The sequence below is a fragment of the Idiotropiscis lumnitzeri genome, chromosome 10 (genome assembly GCF_059441095.1).
Source record: "Idiotropiscis lumnitzeri isolate Australia: NSW breed Sydney's pygmy pipehorse chromosome 10, RoL_Ilum_1.0, whole genome shotgun sequence".
NCBI lineage: Eukaryota > Metazoa > Chordata > Actinopteri > Syngnathiformes > Syngnathidae > Idiotropiscis > Idiotropiscis lumnitzeri.
The window spans coordinates 21,047,740-21,067,655 of record NC_142400.1 but is presented as its reverse complement, the minus strand read 5'-3'; the positions used below and the strand labels follow the sequence as shown (position 1 = coordinate 21,067,655).

Sequence of the window (19,916 nt, the reverse complement as noted above, 5' to 3'; positions counted from 1 at the left end):
CTGAAGCACGTCATAAGTTGTGACTGTGCGGGAGTAGGTCAGTGTTCCCCCACCAAATTGAGTCAAGTGGGAAGGTGCACGGCTTTACCAAATTTACATTATATTGACATTAGGTTTTAGAACAATACTTAGTCTTGACCACGTCTATAATTTCATGAGTGAAATAGTGAAAGCTTGTGGCCAAAATAGCGACCATTAACTACTGCCATGGGGACATTTAAATAATGAATTTGATCCGAATTATTCTGTTTTTTCGCATTCATGTCCATGACAAATTTAATTTTTTTTTTTTATTATTTTATTTTTATTTATTTATTTTTTTTAATGTTTCGTCAAGCTTTAAAGGTGGGAAAAGAATACTGGTTGAGATTAAACACAAAGAAAGAACTTGGTCAATGTGGTTAGGTTATGTTTGCATTTATATGACAAAGACAAGACTAAACAAAACATGCCCAAGTCATGGCACATTCTGCCTAATTCACTTTTATTGGTTAAGCAATTAATGAAGGATCTTTTTGCTTTTCCTTCCTTCTTCACACATCTGGTTGAGTGTTTTGTTACAATATCAATAAAAAATACCAATATGTTTTCAAAAAAATGCTTTTTTACTTGGGCAATTATGCTATGTGGCCAATGATATGTACTCATAATTTGTTGCAACTATTTTCCATGACTTATGATTTGAAATTCAATTAAAAAAAATACAGCATTTGATAACAATGGATGTATGGTCCACGTTGCACATAATAATATGATATTATACAATTATATGACAGAGTTATGACATACCTCTAATGGAAACATTAAGTAGGCTGCAAAGAAGACTGTGACCAAAATGAATGTGATTTAGAGCCTTCATTTAAACTTACACGTGTGCTTTTGGAATGTGGGAGAAAGCTGGAGTTCTTGCTGAACTCTATAAGCCAGACGGATGACTTGCACATATCCATTCAACTGTGAGGCACGTGTTAAATTATGTGCTGTCTATAAACAGAAACATCAGTTCCCCCAAAGGAAACAAGAATCTGAAAGAAACAATAATCTTGTTTATTAAATAGAATGTTATATGAAAAATATGGGTGGCACAGAGGCTGACTGGTTAGCACATCCACCTCACAGCGCGAGAGAGAGAGAGAGAGAGAAAGAGAGAGAGAGAGAGAAAGAGAGAGAGAGAGAGAGAGAGAATGGCGAATGACCACATGATTCCAGCTGTGGGAAGTCCCTCACCAGTTGTTTTTAACCAAGAGTTGACATTCTTTTAACTTCCGTGCTTGAAATGTAGACTGCATTTGAGACGAGGTAAGAGTCTATTTGGTCGGATTTTTGGTGTTTTTTCAAGGTTTGTTTGAAAACAGAGGAATCCAGCTAATTTATGTTACACCATATGGAAAGCGCTTTGTTACAGCTCCATTTGTTGTGAAATGTACTGTAAAAATAAAATTGTATTGTATTGTATTGAACATTACTAAACAAATTCCAAGTTGTTGGGTAAAAATTCTTTAAGACCGGTGCGTTTTAGTATGCTTGTGTTTGTGGTGTGTTCCCGTGTGACAACTTGATGTTGCTACATATTAGCATGTAGCTAATATAGCTATCCAGTGGTCAATAGGGCGCGTGCGTAAATTGGTTCGTTGCTATGGAGACCGCGGCAGGTGGCGCTGTAAAGAAAACCTTGGCGTCTCCTCCAGACTAATGTCTGGCGTTTGGAACGTAAACTCATGGTTACAAGGGGTAAAAATACTCCCACTCGCCCATACTTATACAAGTGGACTCCACGATATTTTTGGCACCTTCTCCTCCTATTGGAGTGGTGCAGCGGTAACTGAGCGCGTGTCCTCACCCGAGTCTTCATTTCAAGCAACGTGGAAAGCAAAAGGAGTGAACATTGTCGCCTGAGCAACACAGGCACCACGATGAAGAATAAAACTTGTGTCTGTTAAGACATGATGGGGACGATGACATCCTGGACGAGGACTGTTGTACGAGCTGCTGCCTGGCCCTCAGGGGATTTGGCCGGCTTCGGATAATTGGACCATTTATATTAGAAAACAATATATAGAGGTTGTACGTGTTAAAGTACGTAAGGACGCTTTCTGGACATTTCTTTTTCAGCACGGCCACGAACGTTTTATAGTTTCTTGTTGATGTTTTTGCGAAGCGAAGTTTGATGCGGATGAGACGGCAGCATGTGGAGTGCGCTTCTAAACGGTTCAGGGCTGCACGGTGGGGGCGCTGCAGCCGGGGGCAACGTCCCGTCTCAAGGATGGGAGTTTGTACCATGCACCAGAATGGAGAGGACTGAAAAAGGCAAAGTCAAAAACCGCAGCCCGCTAAGGAGGATATCCTCTCCGCCCACCGCTTTCAGTCACATCTACGAGCCCCACTGCGGCGCCTTCCCAGGAGGAGGTGAAGGTGGCACAGCGACAAAACTTGAATTCCTCAAAGGACAAATGCCGCTTGAACCCGAAGCTCAGCACCAGCAGCATACGCGGCTAAAAAAGAAATTTGAGGATCTGAAAAAGCGGCATGTGCAGGATAAAGAGGAATGGATGCGGGCTAAGGAGTCGCTGTTGAGAGAAGTGGCAGACTTACAAGTAACTACAGAACAGTAGTTAGTGGCACGGGGAAAAATTGGAGTTTTCTAATTTCTGTGCCTCAAATATTGTCTCTCACCTTAGTGTATAATTAGTCGCAGTGTTTCAGTGGAATTAATTTAAAATTCAAAATTGTCCATAGAGTTGTGAATGTGAGTGTGGGTGGTTATTTGTCTATATGCAGAAATGGGCACTTTACCCAATTTTGCAGTCCGTCCTCTGTCTGTGACCTGGACACCATTTCATCATCGTCCTTCCGTTCTTATACATAAAATAATTATCCTCCATCCTCGTCTGTCCTTATCCTTTTAAATCGCTTCCCTCCTTGCATTTCACCAGTTTGTACCAGGACAAAGGTACAATGATGGGAGACTGCTCGGATCGCAGATGGAGGACAGACCGGCAAAATAGGGTATAGTCCATCTCTGCAGGTTAGAGTCTCTGACAGCTGACAGATAAGTAGCACTGAAAATGAATTGGTGAATAATTACTATACTTGAAATCGATATTGTGACAAATAATTTGTGATGCTAGTTTGTCTTGCAAATTATGTGGCTGACAGTTTTGTTGATGTTTGTGTGAAGGGTGGGGAGAACCGGAGAATTTTGCTGGACCTGAAGACAGTGTTGGATGAAGTGCAGGTGGAGGTGAAGCGTGAAGAAGAGAAGAGGAGTGATCTGCAGCTGCAGTACACAAGAGACAGATGTGCCTGGGAGCTGGAGAGGACGGAGCTCAAGTGCCGCATTGCACAGGTAATGGGCAAAGCGAATGCATGTGCATTTATCCAACAAACTTAAAATGTTGCTTATAATACTCTTGTGTTTGAACATGTCAAGTAATGGTGAAATTTGGTCTGGCTATGTTTGCCACTCATAGTTAAAAGTGATAAGTCACCTGAGAACCCATCCAATTCTTGCCCATAGCTTTGACAAAGGATTTGCACAACAGAGACAAACAAAGTTATCCCATCTCAGCCAGCCAAAACCAACTTGCTTTCATGATGTTATCCTTTATTAGCGACAGCCACTGAATGTGATGGAATGATTACTCACCAAGTTCCAGTTGGTTTCATATTTGCCAAAAATCTTATTTACTGCATACATAAATGAATACATACACACACACAGACACACGCCCCCCCCGCCCCCACACACACACACGCACGCACGCACTACAATATAGTTGCACACTTTGCTATTACATTAGCATCTTGCTAAGCACAATGTTTTCAATTGTAATGCTCATCTTCTGTTTCCCGTATGGATTGCGCAAACGACAAAGAAAATATGACTTGGCATGAAGCTATACTGGGTGAGGTTAGCTCTGATGTTCTAATGGAACATCCTTCCACATTCTTGCCTCTTTTCCATGTTTAAAATTTGCATGCAACATTAAACTGTTGCAGCAGCAGAATGAGGATAACGCAAAAGAGCCAGAGGCTATTACTGCCCGGTATTCAGGGAACATCTACATTTTCCCTGGCATTATCTGTTTGCTGTAATCTCTGCTTGGTAAATACCATTAAAAAACATTTGACAAGATGCTGTCTAAAAGGGACGCTTAATTGACGTTAACGGTGGCACTTATATAATAGGTTTGCATGTAAAAATGACAACCAGTTCAAGGTGTCCCCCCCACTGCCCGAAGACCGCTGGGATAGGCTCCAGCACCCCCCGCGACCCTAATAAGGAGAAGCAGTACAGATGATGGATGGATGGATGTAAAAATGACATTAGTACTAACATGCGCCCTGACCCCCCCCCCCCCCCCCCCCCCTCCAAAAAAAAGACTCTGTAGTGATTTAAGTTTTTTTTTGTGATGTGATTTACGACAAATCTGCCCGCCCTCTTTTGGAGCTCGGCTTGTTATTTTTTCCGGTTTCAACGTCAACGTCACAGCAGGGAGGCAACCGGGTAATATTGCTCGATTTGTCAGTTCTGTTGCCTAAAATGGTGAATGAACGCCATCAAAATGCAAATGCACATTACTACTCTTGTCCACTTCAACCTGTGAAAGTATAAAAGCGTTCTTCACAATGGTTTGGATTTATTGACATCAAACGTGAGCTTGTGTGATCATATTTTGGACATTTAGCTACCGTATTCTTTTGTTAAGTGAGAGGAGGCAGCCAGTCATCGATGTTTACACTTCCCACCCCACACGAGTAACACTACGCTCTTTGAGGTGTTATTATTAACAGCACTGCCCAGGGCAGGAATTAGCTTGTGGTCACTAAACAGACGACATTAAGACAACAAAATTAGTGACTTAGTGCTGCGGATGCCTGGCTGTTGCCACTCATGCACATTCGCGGCCATCACTGCATGCAGTCAATTCATGAACCTGTCAGCGTCGCGGCACAATTCGGCGTCGATTTTGGATAAACTCCTCATTGATGATCCCAGGAGGTGGTCTTGAACGGTGCACATTGCGGGGCCGCTTCGGGCTTGTCAATGTTCAGTGAACAAAAAGTTCCGGTAAGGAGACCGACTCCACAACCGAGTGTGGCAGCATTGAAACGCTCCATTGGAACGTAACAACGTGTGTTGTGTATGCGTAGCCCGCTGCTGTTATGTTCCGAATGAATAAAACGGCGGCAACAGTCGAAAAACTGGGGCCAATCCTCATCCAAATAAATGTGCATGTCTACTCATTCCCACTTCATCGTGATCAACAAACAAGCAGTGTGAAGCGTCCTAACAGCTTAATCTATGTACCGCTCATATAAACCAGCCACATAGAGGTTAATCCTTTTATATGTGGTCATAGGTAGGGATGTCCACATGAAATTTGGTCCCAATTGATCACCGTTTTTGGAGGTTATGAGCAATGTAAGTACAGTGATTTCCAATGGTGTTTGTAATCAGTCCCTTTACTGACTCTGCTGTCACGTTGAGGTGGAGGTAGAAGGAGGACCCAAATTCAGGGAAGCGAGGCAGGGGAAACTTTATAGAAATTTAATAAAAAAAGAACATAAAAGTACAAAACAACTGGTAGCAACAAAACAATGGCATGACTGAACTAAACTAGACGAGACGAGACCGGCAGGAAGGACGCGGACCTGGATAATGACAGGTGCCACCAAACAGGACAACTGAACCAGACAGTGACAAGCGACAATGGACCAACAAGAAATGAAAGCAACCAGGGAGCTAAATACAAACAAAGTAACGAGACAACGAGGAGCACCTGGACAAGACAAAAAGGGTTGGAAGGACCTGATTGGTTGACACAAGGACTTGGGTAAACGAACACAGGTGGACACAATAGACTTGACGAGACAGAACACAGAGGAACATAAGGCCAACACATGAAACTAAATACTAAACCAAAACAGAACATGACATGAAAGCGGAGGGGGGCATGGCCATTAAAAGTTGGTGTTTTTCAAGTATTATTTCTATTATTTACTATTTCTCCAAAATGATTACATAAAAAAGAAAATGCTTACTAATTTCAGTTTCCTATTTAAGAAAATAACAAACTGAGCTTGTTAGTGAAAAATAGGCCATCTTGGGTCTTGTCCTCCTTTAAATTTGAATATTATGAATTTGCTTATTCCTTCCACAGTTCTCATAAGTGAGCTATGCATTTAAACCATCCTCTACTTCCGCATTCTTTTTCAACCCCCAAATTCAGGACAAGTGTTGAATTCTGAGGTCCTGGGCCAGATATTTCCAGGCAGATTTTACAGTGTGCTGCTGATTTATGAAGGCTGCTGGCAGCTAGATAGCATCTCTCTGTGTCTTAGCAGCCAGATCACCACCCCCGCCTTTACCTAGTTTCCCTACCACCGCTAGGAATGTGACATGAGTGTTGACTATTTATAGTGGGTCACCGTAGCGACACTGTAACTGTTGTGTATTATCTGCTGTACTGGCATGATGGTCAAAGTGCAGCTTTAGACTAAATTAAGGTGCTTGTGCATTCATGACTCTTGTTTTCTCTTAACTAGTTGAAATCTGGCTGAACCACGTTTGTTTGCTTGCACAGCTCCTTCGGCATTTCCTTCCTGAGTAACATTTGCTTTCACTGCTGCTTTGCAATATATGGGCCCCAGATATTTCATTCTTTATCTTGTTTTCAAGTTTTCACGATTTCTTTACCTTTGGATGTTTGAGTAAACCTTAATTTTGGCAGTACCCATCATCTGTCTGTACATCAAGATACAGTAACTTTACAAAGAACCGAGAGCTGAAAGAAAATGACTTGTTTTGTAAGACTATAATTTCCTGACCCAAGGCCACAGGCAGAAATAGCCCCATGACTGAGGCTTGTAAGAGAGTTTCGTGGCTCTACAGAAATAACACACTAAGGCTCACTGGCAAGCATTCTCTCCTGCTTTCCATTTCACACAAAGTATACAGATTGAATACACTGGCAGTTCTAGACAGATTTACCTAGGGTGGCGAAGGGGTGGCAGGAGGTTCATTTGGGAGGAGGTTCTAACATACACGCACACACGCAGACACACACGCACACACACACGCACACCAAATCTATACTTTTTAATTTTATTTTTTTTTACATTGATGTATATTTTAAGCTTTTTACATTGATCACTCTTTACATCCCAAGTAAGTAATAGACTTATTAAATGAATCTTGTACGGACAGATTTTTTGAAAAAGAAATATCTAAACAACTATCAAGTTAGCAGAGCACCAGGGACTCCAATCAAAGTTGTTGTTTTCTGACCGTGATCATGTGGTTCTGAACTGTATCCTGTGTTGGCGAAGTACCATAGACAAGAGGCATGGCCTCTGAACCCAGTAACCCTCTGTGTGAGTTCTCACAGGATATTTTCATATTTCTATCTTCCCTCTTCCCTCCTCCGAACTCACTAACATTCATCCCATGATGCATGACTTCCCCAATTCTTCCACCTTCCCTTCCTGCCACTCCTTCATTCTCATCATTCCTTTTTTTTGTTGTTGTTTTTTAACAATTCCTGTCTGCCATCTGGCTCCCATCCTTCTTTTCCTTTAATCCATTCCAAACAACTGTCTGTTTTGACCACTGTCTTTCCTTCCCTGTCCCCTTGCATTCTTTTCTCTGCATGTGTTTGGTTCTCTTCAGCTGGAAAACAAAGGTGGTTCTAGATCAGCGAGTGGAGGTGTCCAGTGTGCAGGGGGCTCTTACTCAGTGGCTCAACAAGTTAGTTGTGAAAAGCCCAGGAAGACGTCAACGCTCTGTCAGGACAAGGAGGAACAGCGGAGACTTCTGGCAGACACACACTCAACCACCATGGAGCTGCGCTGTCGCCTCGAGCACAACGAGAAGCATTGGTTGAAGGAGAAAGCTGAGCTACTCGAAAGATTTGACGTTGAAAGGACTGAATGGGAGAGCCAACTGAAAGACATGGAAAGGAAAATAGAAGAGGTATGCTAAACATTTGCTAGGATTACCAATATAACTAGAAGGATGTTATACATATTTTGGGACAAGATGAACTGCGATTTTGTTAAATTGGACATTTAATTAAAAAAGAAATTGCAATCGCTGACATTTTTTGCTCAATTTATGTATAACGGATGACGTACTTACTCTATCCCAAGTGTAATAATGACCTCCACATTTATTCCCAAACTTGGCTCTGTTAAAACAATATTTCTGATCAGTGCAGAGGCGAAGTGTGAGGAAAAGATGTGGTGGCTTTTCGCACTGCAATTCCGCTCTTTCACTCAGTACGCAGTTTGTGACGAGTGCAGCTGTGTGACAAAATCTCGAGTGACTAAACATTTTAGTTCAGTGCTATAAATGTAAAATTAAGCATTTCAAAGAAACACGGTAGAGTTTAGGGCACATAAACAATACATGAGAAATGTCTCACGGTGGCCCGACTGATTAGCATGATGGCCTCACAGTGAGAGACAGCATCGGTCGTGTGTTCAATCCCGGCTCCGGCTATCCTGTGTGGAGTTTGCATGTTCTCTCTGTGCCTGCGTGGGTTTCCTCCGGGTAGTCCGGTTTCCTCCCACATTCCAAAAACATGCATGGCAGGTTGATTGAATACACATAAATTGCCCCTAGGTATGAGTGTGAGCGCAGCTGGTTGTTCGTCTCTGTGTGCCCTGCGATTAGCTGGCAACCAGTCCAGGATGTCCCCCGCCGAACGGCCCGAAGACAGCTGGAATAGGCTGCAGCACCCCCCGCGACCCTAGTGTGGAGAAGCGGTACAGAAAATGGATGAATGGATAGAAATGGCTCATAGCTTACCAATATACACGACTGCAATATCACAAAAAGTACTGTCAATATATTGGCCTAATAATGATCTCATTTCAATTTACTCACCAATCTACTTGTAAAATCTGGTCTTGTTCCATTGAACGCAAAGCTATGATTCAGGCCGGCAGTTGGATACATTGGTTCACTGTAGTTTCTGCCCTCCAGTGGAAGAGATTTGCCCGTCACATCGTTGGCAGATAGATGAATAAAGAAACATTATTTGTCAAAAATAACCAACAATTTATGGACCAACTAGTACCCCCGCCGCGGCACGGTGGCCTCACAATGCAGAGGTCATGGGTTCACTTCCGGCTCTGGCCTTCCTGTGTGGAGTTTGCATGTTCTCCCCGTGCCTGCGTGGGTTTCCTCCAGGTACTGCGGTTTCCTCCCACATTCCAAAAAACATGCATGGCAGGTTGATTGGACACTCTAAATTGCCCCCAGGTATGAGTGTGAGCACAGATGGTTGTTTCTCTATGTCTGCCCTGCGATTGGCTCGCATCCAGTTCAGGGTGTCCCCCGCCTGTTGCCCGATGACAGCTGGGATAGGCTCCAGCATCTCCCGCGACCCTTGTGAGGAGAAGTGGTTCAGATAATGGATGGATTGTTAGTACCCCTGCCTCACAGTAAAGCAGTCTTGGGTTTGAATCCAGGCTCCGGCTGTCATGTTTGGCATTTGCATATGAGCGTGAATAGTTATTCGACACCTTTAACTTCAGTACATTTTATTCCTCACACTTTTTTGACATGCTACTCCATCCACATTTTACAACTGATTCTCACCATTCAAACTTCAACATGTTCCAAAAATTCATGCAAAGTGTGCTAACATTTTTCTCATTACAAAAATTCATGGTTTTCCCCAAATTACTCATTCATTCCTAGTAGCACATTCAACATTACACATTTACATTGTTCCCATCTGATATTCAAAACATTCAGCTCATTCAGTTCACCTTGGGAACAATTTTCAACATACCAAAATTCTCACAAAAGTCGCTGATGATGTCGTACATCCGCCTGAGTTGTGTGAAATATTACGCGACAGAAGTAATGAAGCCGAAGACTGACGTGAGTAGGGCTTAGTTAATAAAATAATGTAGACAAAAGATAAGCTTCCATAGACTCAAGGCCAAATAATTTTGCCCAGAAAATGCCATTCATAATTAAATGACAAAAATCATATAAGCTGTGGGGGAATTCTCAGATTTTAAGCAAACAGCATGCGATTGTTCTCATTTGTCCTTCCAAGAAAGACTGGAAAATCAGAGCGGAAAATAGCTCAGGAACAATGTTGGCTGCTGCGCCATCTAGACGTTGCTTTATGGGCAGGCAAGGTCAACTAAGTTAGCATGAAGTAGTCGCTATTTTGGGAATCTTTTGTAGCAGGCCAGAGCTATCCTTTTACAATGTTATTTTTTTGCCATTTATTGTTGATCTAATTTGCTGATTTACTCAAATGCTGTTTCCTGGCTTTGTGATGAACTGCTTTCAGTTTGGATTATTCTTTGAATTTATATTATATCAACGTACAAAATCATATTGTAGCACATATTTACATTTTTCTTTCACTATTTCTAGTTATACTGCGAGGTGAGAGCCAAGCGAGAAGGGGCTTCGGATCGTCAGAACGAAGAAGAAATGCATCGGCTAAGTGTTCGTTCACTCAGCTCTGGTTCCAGTCTGCTCAGTGAGTTGTCACAGACTCATAGCAGCTGCAGTCAGCCTGAGCCCTTACCTGCCTTTGACCGCTACATCAGTGGTGGGGGGAGTACGAGTCATTCAACCATCTGTTGTCAACCAGGCAGACTCAGTGAAATAATTGCGGGTGGTCAATTTACTCAGCATGAATTTGCACATCATGGATTAAGGTCTAGAGACTCCATCCTTGATAGGAAAGATGTGAACACTTCTGAACTTGAAGGTGTTAACCATAAATCTGCTGGATGTGGACAGGCTACAAAACTTGCCTCCATAGGGAATGAAAAATGTGTTCATCATGGCATTCAAGAAAGTCCACTGATGGTAGAGCGGAGTGATACCAGTGAGAAGAAGAGAAGCACAACTGCTCTCAATGCTGTGAGTGATCATTTACTTTTCTTGGATTAACATGAAACAATTTGACACCAAATGGACCATTGTGTTGGGACTCCAGGCAGTTACATTGACACAAAATGAAAAAATCGTTTTAAGTTGGTTTCCTCTTTCCAGCAATAACAGCTTGCAATGAGATGGTAATGTCAGAGTCCCCTTTGTCGAGAAAAACATATATGTGGTCGTGAATTACGCATGCGGCCTGATTACTGATGTTGGTTTGCCTCACAATTCTGTTGTACTTCATCCCAAAGGTGTTGGATGAGGTTAAGGTCAGAGCTCAAACATTCATCCTCATGAAACTTATCCATGCCTTTTTTGATTTTGCCTTGTGCATTGAGGCTTATTCATGCTTAAAATGAAAAGGGCCTTCTCCATGAAGTTCCCATGAAGGTTGGAGACCTTTTCAAATGTCTAACCACCTATACAAATTTAAGATTAAATGGTAAGCGGGTCGGAAATTGGATAGGAGCTGAGGAGTGTCTCAAAGCCTTTGTCCATATATTGAGTGTTATTAGTCATATTATACTGTCTAATGAATAATAATAGCACTCTTTGTCTCGTTTTTTCAGGCTTTGAAGGAGATCGCTCGTGTAAGTGAGGAACTCTGTAGCTACCAGGATGAAATAAAAAAGAAGAGTGAAGATAAAAGGTAGTAAAGCCTTATAGTTGTGTTGTACCAACTGCAACCAAATCTCAGTTGAACAGTTAGAGAGATATTGCACATTTTAAATAGAATTAAATGAATAATACAGTGTGTGTATGTAAATTTGTTTCAGAAGTCGATCTGAATCGTACCACTCAGAAGAGAACATCCCCAGGATGACTAACACTGGACTGAAGTCGAATGATGCAACGTATGATCTCAGCCAAATCTACAATCAACTTAAACAATTGGAAAAGGAAAACTGGATCACCTTGTCACAAGATTACACCTGGCGGGCCAGCAGAGGGTCAGAAGATTCCTGGGAAAAGAATTCCATTAACAGCTACAAAGACATACAGACAAGCTCCGCAGCACTCTTTGATATGGATACAGAAGCCCCCCCTGTCGCTCCCCGCAGTTTCTCCCGGAATCTGAGCTCCCCCTCGCAGACAGACACAGAACTCCACATCCCTGAGTCCCCCATAACAACAATGACAAAGTGTGTTGCAATAGACCAAAGGTATGACAGTCCATCCATTGTTAGAAAGTTTGAAGCAATGTTGCAACAAAATGAAGGAAAGGTTTTCAAAGATGGCGCAGTAGCATCATGTTCCATTCCTAAGAATTCAAATTGTAATATTGGCTGCTGCCACAACCGTTGGTCTTGTGATGCAACCAAGTTTACGAGCAGTAAGTTGTCCAGATGTGTGACTGTCCAGAAGAGTTTCTCTGAAGCCAACATATTGACGTCAAGAAAAGACCACTCACCTTACAGCCCTGGTGTTGGGACTTTGCACAAGCACCAAATACAAATGCCTCCGGTTGTTAAGGAATTACCTGTAGATTTGCTAAGGTCTTCCTTGGAAACATCACCAACCAGTCCCAACCCGCAGGGCTCCAGGAGAAACATCATGTTGGAAAAAAAAACGGCCGAGTTCAACCGAACTTTGTTTCAAGCAGAGATGGGCCGTGGGGTAGAGGAGGATGAATGTGTTACAGAAGCAGATGGCCTCTCTGTGGGTTGCCTACCAGCCCTGATAGCAGATTGCGTGGTGGATGAACTTTTACTTCCCGGGTTTTCCACTGATGACACTGCTGGTGTCATGGACGTAAATATTCAAGTCGCATTATCTAGTCCCACTTCTCTTTCCATTCAAAACACAGAGGTCAAACTGAACCAAAGTAGTTACGAAGTTCAAGAGGCCAGAATGGAGGATTGCAGATCTTCCGCCAATGTAACAGAAAAATCAAATCCAGCACTCTGGAAGGCCAACACAATGACTTCTCTGAGTCCTGGATACCAACAAATAGTTCAAACAGCACGCATCCGTTCCCGAAAAACGCAAATCAAATCACCCACAGGCCCTCCCCTTTCTGAGCCTGTATTGTCTCCCAGTACCTTTTCGGGTGAGAATGTGAACGATGTAACCCATGAGAGGGACACCCCTTCAGGAGCTCAGATTCAGCCAGCGAGAGTTGACATCTCACTCCAAGAGCCTTCAGCTCAAAGTAAACAGAGGCAAATTACACTCCCAAAACCTGGGTCTGTGCCTCCCTCCCAGATGGACTGCTCCAGACCTGCACCTCGAAAGCTGAAAGACCATCCCTGGAAGCCCCACACTCTTGCTGCATACCCACGCCCCGAAGGTTCACGGTCCAACTATGGAGCATTAGAAAGAATTCTCAAGCACTATGAGAATGCGGCTCAGGCACAACCACAGGATGAGACAGCTTTGGGTCCTAACGTCAGCCTTCAACGAGATAATGGCACCAAACTGAACATGCGAGACATGCAACCTCATCCCCTAGCTCCTCCTTTGCTACAGCTGACAGCGATAGAGTCAAGCACTACTCTCAGAAGCCACAGTGACTTCGGATTGGCACAGATGCAGCAGCCAGTGCAGGTGGGTCAGGTTTAACTTACTGGTATGCACACATAAACTGGCAAGAGCCAGACTGATACTTGAATCACTCAAAGGATTTCTCCACAGTATCAATCTGGGACTGCTCTAATGTGAACTGCTCAGGAAGGACGAGACATTCTGTACAATACTTTGCACTGATTGGGTGATGTGGAAACCTTTTTACACTTGCCGAACTTTTGTTTTGACCAATCAACCAGCAACGGATGAAAATATTATCATCGGCATGCACCTTATTTTGACCAGCTGAGTCCTGTTATCTCTGTGATTGGCACAGATGGCATCATGGAGTTGAGTGATGGTTGTTGTTTTTGCAATGGTAATATGTGGAAGAAGTGCATCTTAAATAACGTTGATCTGTTCATCAAGTAAATTAGATTGTCATTTGAGAAGTTTTCGTCATAGCCACATACCACACCCAAACACTGTTGCTTTATGATTTTTCCGTAGCACCAATGGTGCGACTCTGAGAAAATCAGTGGGCTCCGGACAAGATGAAAACTGTGAGAATTTGGCTGGCAGGCAGGGTTAATGCATACATTCACATAATTCATATTTGAAATTTTTTTAAACTTGCCTGGGATAAAATAGTCTATATTTTGTATTGCAAAAGACTTGCATGATCTTAATAATGATTACTAAAGTCTGTGTTGTAAATTATCTCTCATTGAGTCAGTAGGCTCTGGAGGAATGATGTCTATTTCTGGTACAATATGTGCTATATGAACAAAAGCAGGCCAAAGTATCCATTATAATCTGGGGCGTTTCCTTGCTCAAAGGCTCCCTGCAAATAGAATTCATGGTTTAGCATATAAATATACTTTTCGCAAAATCACTCCATCCATCATCTGTACCGCTTCTCCCCACCCGTCATACATTCACCTATAAGAATTAGTCACAGTAAAGTCCTTCCACTTAGCATCACATAGGAAGTGTTTTTTTGGCGAAAGAGATATACCTGAGAAGCTGTCTGTTATTGTGCCTATTTTTTTTTAGTTTTTTTCTGAATCTATAGTACAAACACAAAATCAAATGTCTATGTAGCATTCCATTCATCCATCTTTTCTCTTTCGCCTATCCCTGGTCAAGTTGCGGAAGTAGCAGCAGCTTAAACAGTGAAGCCCAGACTTTTCCTCTTGGACACAATGTGACATTATGAACCACAGCTCGTGACCATAGGTAAGATGAGGAATGGAGATTGACCTATAAATTAAGAGCGTTGCCTTTTGGCTCACCTCCTTCTTCACCACATCGGACCAATACAACACTGGAGATGGTGCACTGATTCGTTCGTCAATCTCCATCTCCATTCTTTCCTCACATGTGAACCAGATTCTAAGAAACTTGAACACCTCTACAAGGGGTAGGATCTCATTTCGGACATGGAGAGGGAGCTCTACTCTTCATGACGGAGTACCAGAGTCTCAAATTTTCATGCCAACTGCTTCACACTCTGTTGCAAACAGAGAAAAACTGAAAAAAAACCCACATCATTTGCAGAAAGCAGAGATGTAATACTGTGGTCACTGAACCAGACCCCCTCAATGCCTTGAACGCACCTACAAATTCTGTTCGTGAAGATTCTGAACAGAATTGGTGACAAAGGGCAGCCTTGGCTGAGTCCAAGCCTCACTAGAAATTAATCTGATATGCTCCCAGGAATGCAGACCAAACTCTGACACCAGTTGTCCAGGGACCAAACAGAAAAAAAAAGATCCGTGTATTTTATCTATCATAGGAGGTCTATGAACTGTACTTTGTCTGTTCTTGCTCTAAAAGTGCCATAATGCCTTTGACAACTTGGTTCCTATAGCATTATAAGGACCCACAAACTCCTCCTCCACGAGAAGGTGACGGGTCAGCGAGGAGCTGTGTATGCACTTTCCTTTAAAAATGGACATGGTCAAAATGTCAGGCATTTTCCTGAAATGGGAATTGTTAGTTTTGTCATGTTGTTTTCACAGGACAAAGCTGAAAATATTAATGCTGTTTAAAACTACTTGTTTCTCCCAGGTCCAAGAGGACACCAGATGGAAAACATGACATCATGTAAAGTATCTTGAGAGCTAGATTTGATAGTCGATAGAATGGTGTTATCATCTTTAATGTTAATTCATGTGTTTCTCCACAGGACGAAGTAAAGCCATACATCTCCTCCACCCAGAATGTCTTCTCGAAACCTTCAAGTCAAGCCAATAGACGTCTGCCTACCCGATGGGCCAGCTGCTTCCCCACTTCCTCCTCCACCTTCACTACATCTCCCTGTACCACCACTGTTTGACTGCGATCCTCAAATGTCGCGCCCAACCAACCCCTTCTACTTTAGCGATTGGCATACCGATCAAAGGGAGGCGGTCTACTTTTGATCTTCACCTCTTTGTCTGAGCAACAGCAATCCTTCTGTGATGAACTCCAAACCCGAGCTTTCAGCTTCATCACTTTTGTACATAGTAACTCCTGATCTATTCTTTCACACATTAATAGGGTTTAATAGGGTTTAACTGTGAGAGTCTGCTTCCCGATGAACCCGTTGGAGTCAAGCTGACGTTTAACAAGATGCTCCAAAATAGTTTCAGTTGTGCTGTAATATGCTCACCTGCCAAGCATTTCTCATGCTCCTGAGGGTGTTGAAACATTGTGATTTACTTCTCTCAGGTCCGTATTCTAGCCTTGACTGCAAAAGCCTTGTAGATCTATTAACCACGTGTCACTATTTACCTTCACCCTATAAACTGTATTTACAATTGAAGGTGACGCAAGCTCATAATCAGATGGAACTGAATGGTCTATTGTTTGAGCTTGATGCGTTTTGGCATAAAGAGAGATGCAATGGCACAATCATTTTAGATTCAGATATACTGTTTCAACAGCATAAAATGGTTACTTTTCTGCTTTGAATAGAAATGCATAGCTGTACTGTACCTTGTCTGTGACTTGCAGTTTTGTTTTAAATTGAGCACTGGTTTTACAAGCATTATATGTTGAATATATATTTCTTTGCTATTCATAAATTAAGTTCTCTTTTAAAACGTTGCATCAAAGGATGGTTTTCTTATTAGCATTTTTGTGACTTAAATTTGAAAGCTAATGTTTGTAATGGGATTATTGCGGTCATTGCATTGCTTAAGTTACATCGTGTCTGACGTTACTTTTATTGTGCATTTACTCTGCGACAAGAATAGTGATATTTACTGAACAAGGACAAGACCTTTTTGCTACTTATACTAATGAATGGTAACATATCAGGACAGAGTATTTGACCTCATCACTATTAAAGTGATCCATTTGCTGTTAATTTTGTGTAAATAAAAAAGGGGGAAAAAGAAAAAAGGACTAAGAGGAATGATAAATCCATAGTAGTCCCTTTGTCACATCTACCCATGGAATGTTTGTACTGTGACAGACCAAAGTACCTGACTTGTCACTAATATTGTTTTGTTGTGCCTTGTTTTAGACTGCTACAACTTAAAATATGCGTCCTCCTTAGCTGATGCGCTGTTGTGAATGCTTGGATCATGACAAGTTTGTCCTCTCTGGAATTATTTCTGATTCTAAATTTATCACTTTGGAAAATATACCTAAATATTGAGCAAAATGAAGTCGGAAAACTGATGATTTGTGAACATTATTCATTTCTGAACAGTGAGAAAAATCCATTCTATGAACCACTCTTAGTCAAAAGTACTAATGTAGTTCAAGAGACAAATAGTTACATGGCTTCTTCAATCTTGTTGGCTGAGTGATGACTGCAGAGCTGTGAAACCGGTAGTGACTTTTCACTTGTGTGCAGTTAATTGAGGGTTTCCTGCATGCATTTTGTCAATGCATTTAGCGTCAAAATCGCAAGAGGTTTATTAGGCTATATTTTACGAGTGAGCAGCATGGAAGTGTCAACTGCAAAATGAATCACATGCACATTCACATATGTAGCTATTTGTTTATATAAAAAAAAAAAATAAAGTAACCCATGCACATACTGTAGTGTGAAACCCGGCACCTGGGATAGACTGAAATAACAGGTGCAATAATGTTATGGTGCCAGAAATCCTACCCTTGGATGTAGTGACGTGATATAGATATAAATATTGTCACTACTACATTATGCAGAGTCAGGGCTTGTGTTGGATCGCTCCTCTGTTGTGTTTGGAAGAATTAGTTATCATTGCAACGTTCCAGATACGTTAACAAGGAGAAGAAGTTATGGTTACTTAGTGTACTGTGCATTTTATTTGCGTAAATGTTTGCAAATTACTTGCATGTGTTCACTCTTTTTTGTCTTTCTCTCACAGTCCAGTAACCAGCCCATATGTTAGTCTAATTTAAGGTCTTATTGTTTGGACAACATGAATGGCTGTCTTTGCAGTTGTGCATGACTTTGTTCTCCCATAACATATCAATGCCTCCCTTTTGTTCTTCAGTACCATTGACCTGTCTCGACTCCACGAAGGAAACCTCCAGTCTTCTGGGAACCTGGGATGTCATTATGCCACTGCTGAAATATTCCCTTATTTTTCCAGCACTTATGTAAATGGTAAATGTTGAACTTTATCTCATTTGCACTTTTGTTGAAGAAATCTGCAAAAAGTGGAACATCACTTCTTAAATCCTCACACTTACTGATGTCTCTAACAGTTTGAGGGCCTTATATGGAGTGATAGTAAGCAATTTCAATTGTGGGTAAGAGGCACAGTCTTTTTGTGGTGTAAGTCTGGAGATTGACTTGGACTTTATATAGCAGAGGTATTCAATTAAAAGTCACAGAGGTCCACGACGAATATTTCTTCAAATTAAAAGGTCCGAACCAAAGTCCAACTTCCCGAAATGTCTAGCCTATGTTCACATTTTTATATAGTTTCAATATTTATTTTCAACAGAGCGCACTTATATACTAAATATTTAGCAATGTTCCCATTAAACACATTTGCCAGTCAAACAAATATAAGGCGTTTATTTCACATTCAAGAAAATGTGGCTCGAGGAATTTATGTCACGATCCGTGCTCCTTGTTGCAGCGGTGTGGGCGTGGTCGACGGCGCGTTGCCCGGAGACGCGGCCACGAGCGGGGCGAGCTCACGAGACGCTCAGCTGTAACTCATCACCCCATTGATTACTGACTATATAAACCTCCGACACGCACTTCCGCGTGTCGGATTATTGCTGACCCAACTTGCTCTCGCCATTGTGCCATTGCTATAGTTTTGCCAACCTTGTTCCGTGTGTTTGTCGTGATTGCTTGTTTGCTTGTTTGTTCTACAGCTACGTTTCGGCTCGCTTTCTGTTTTCGATGTTTGGACTTAACCTTACCCTTTTGAGGAAGGACATTTTCGTTTTCGGGTTCCTTGCGTTGCAAGCTCTTTTCGTTAGTCGTTTTGGTTCCCCTGGGGGAAGAGCTTTCCCCCGGCGTTTTTCGTTCGCGTCTACCGACGCCAGTAAATATAGATCCTCTATTTTCCCCGACAGCCCCCCATTGTGCCTGTCGCCTGTTCATTGCCTACTGTCGGTCACAATAAACTTTGTTACCAACTCATTTTCCCTTGTCCGCTATTTAAGAATCCACCAACACCGCTTTCCAGCCCCGGCTGGGAAGCGGTCATCACAGAATAATCCGACCATGGATTCTGCGGACAGGGAGAAAATCGTTCACGCCTTGACCAGCCAAGGACGCCTAGTCGGCCAGCAGGCGACCGAGCTCGCGACCCTTCGCGACGCGATCGGCCAACTGGCCCAGCAGCTCTCGAGCTTAGATGCCCGACTGAGCTCCCCCGCCACCCCTGTCCCGCCGGCTCCTAGCTCGGCCGTTCCCCCTCCCGGGGCTCAGTTTCCGAGCTACCCGGTTAAGGAGCCAAACTTGGCTCACCCCGACCGCTACGGCGGAGAACCCGGCCGCTGTGGTTCCTTCATTCACCACTGTAGGCTGATCTTCGATCAGCAGCCCCTAACCTATGCCTACGATAGTTCGAAGGTAGCGTTTATGATGAGCCTCCTGACTGGTCAAGCAAGCGCGTGGGCCATGGCCGTGAGCAACGCGCACCCAGCAATCCGCTCCTCATTTCCTAACTTCCTCGCCGAGTTTCAAAGGGTGTTCCACCACCCGGTCCGCGGGAAGGAGGCCGGAGCCGAACTGTTGGACTGTATCCAGGGCTCACGATCTGTTGCGGATTATTCGATCACCTTCCGCATCCGAGCAGCCGAGAGTGGGTTCGACGACTGCGCCCTGAGGTCCGTGTTCCGGAGAGGCCTGAACTCAGCTCTAAAGGACGAGCTGGCAGCCCGCGACGATGCCGAGACGCTGGAGGAGCTGATCACCCTGGCCATTCGATTGGACAACCGCCTGCGGGAGCGTCGCCGAGAGCGAGGGGTGAAGCAGCGCCGCGCCGAGCCACCACGCTTCCGGGCTTCTGAGCCCGCACCAGCGGACGAGCCAATGCAG

General features: G+C 43.0%; 1 protein-coding gene across 4 annotated transcripts; it reads left to right on the top strand.

The window, feature by feature from the left end:
- The first annotated feature begins 1,246 nt into the window (after positions 1-1,246).
- mtcl3a (MTCL family member 3a) lies at positions 1,247-15,971 on the top strand. 4 transcript variants are annotated; one of them, XM_088307068.1, is made up of 8 exons: positions 1,247-1,299; positions 2,934-3,006; positions 3,179-3,346; positions 7,673-7,975; positions 10,406-10,903; positions 11,491-11,570; positions 11,698-13,468; positions 15,618-15,971. In XM_088307068.1, the coding sequence occupies exons 2-8, from the start codon at positions 2,956-2,958 to the stop codon at positions 15,765-15,767; spliced, it is 3,021 nt and encodes a 1,006-aa protein (XP_088163194.1). In that variant the 5' UTR covers positions 1,247-1,299; positions 2,934-2,955; the 3' UTR covers positions 15,768-15,971. The 4 variants fall into 4 exon arrangements, with proteins under 4 accessions (XP_088163194.1, XP_088163192.1, XP_088163191.1 ...); XM_088307066.1 differs by lacking the exons at positions 1,247-1,299; positions 2,934-3,006 and adding exons at positions 1,560-2,594; positions 15,500-15,535 and having other exon boundaries at positions 15,618-15,758; XM_088307065.1 differs by lacking the exons at positions 1,247-1,299; positions 2,934-3,006 and adding an exon at positions 1,560-2,594.
- Positions 15,972-19,916: the final 3,945 nt, after the last annotated feature.

Excerpts from the sequence above, each read along its gene's own strand:
- mtcl3a (XM_088307065.1), top strand. The coding sequence starts at position 2,187 with ATGTGGAGTGCGCTTCTAAACGGTTCAGGGCTGCACGGTGGGGGCGCT. Across the intron at positions 7,976-10,405 it reads TGGAAAGGAAAATAGAAGAG|TTATACTGCGAGGTGAGAGC; the intron begins GTATGCTAAACA and ends CACTATTTCTAG. Across the intron at positions 10,904-11,490 it reads GCACAACTGCTCTCAATGCT|GCTTTGAAGGAGATCGCTCG; the intron begins GTGAGTGATCAT and ends TCGTTTTTTCAG.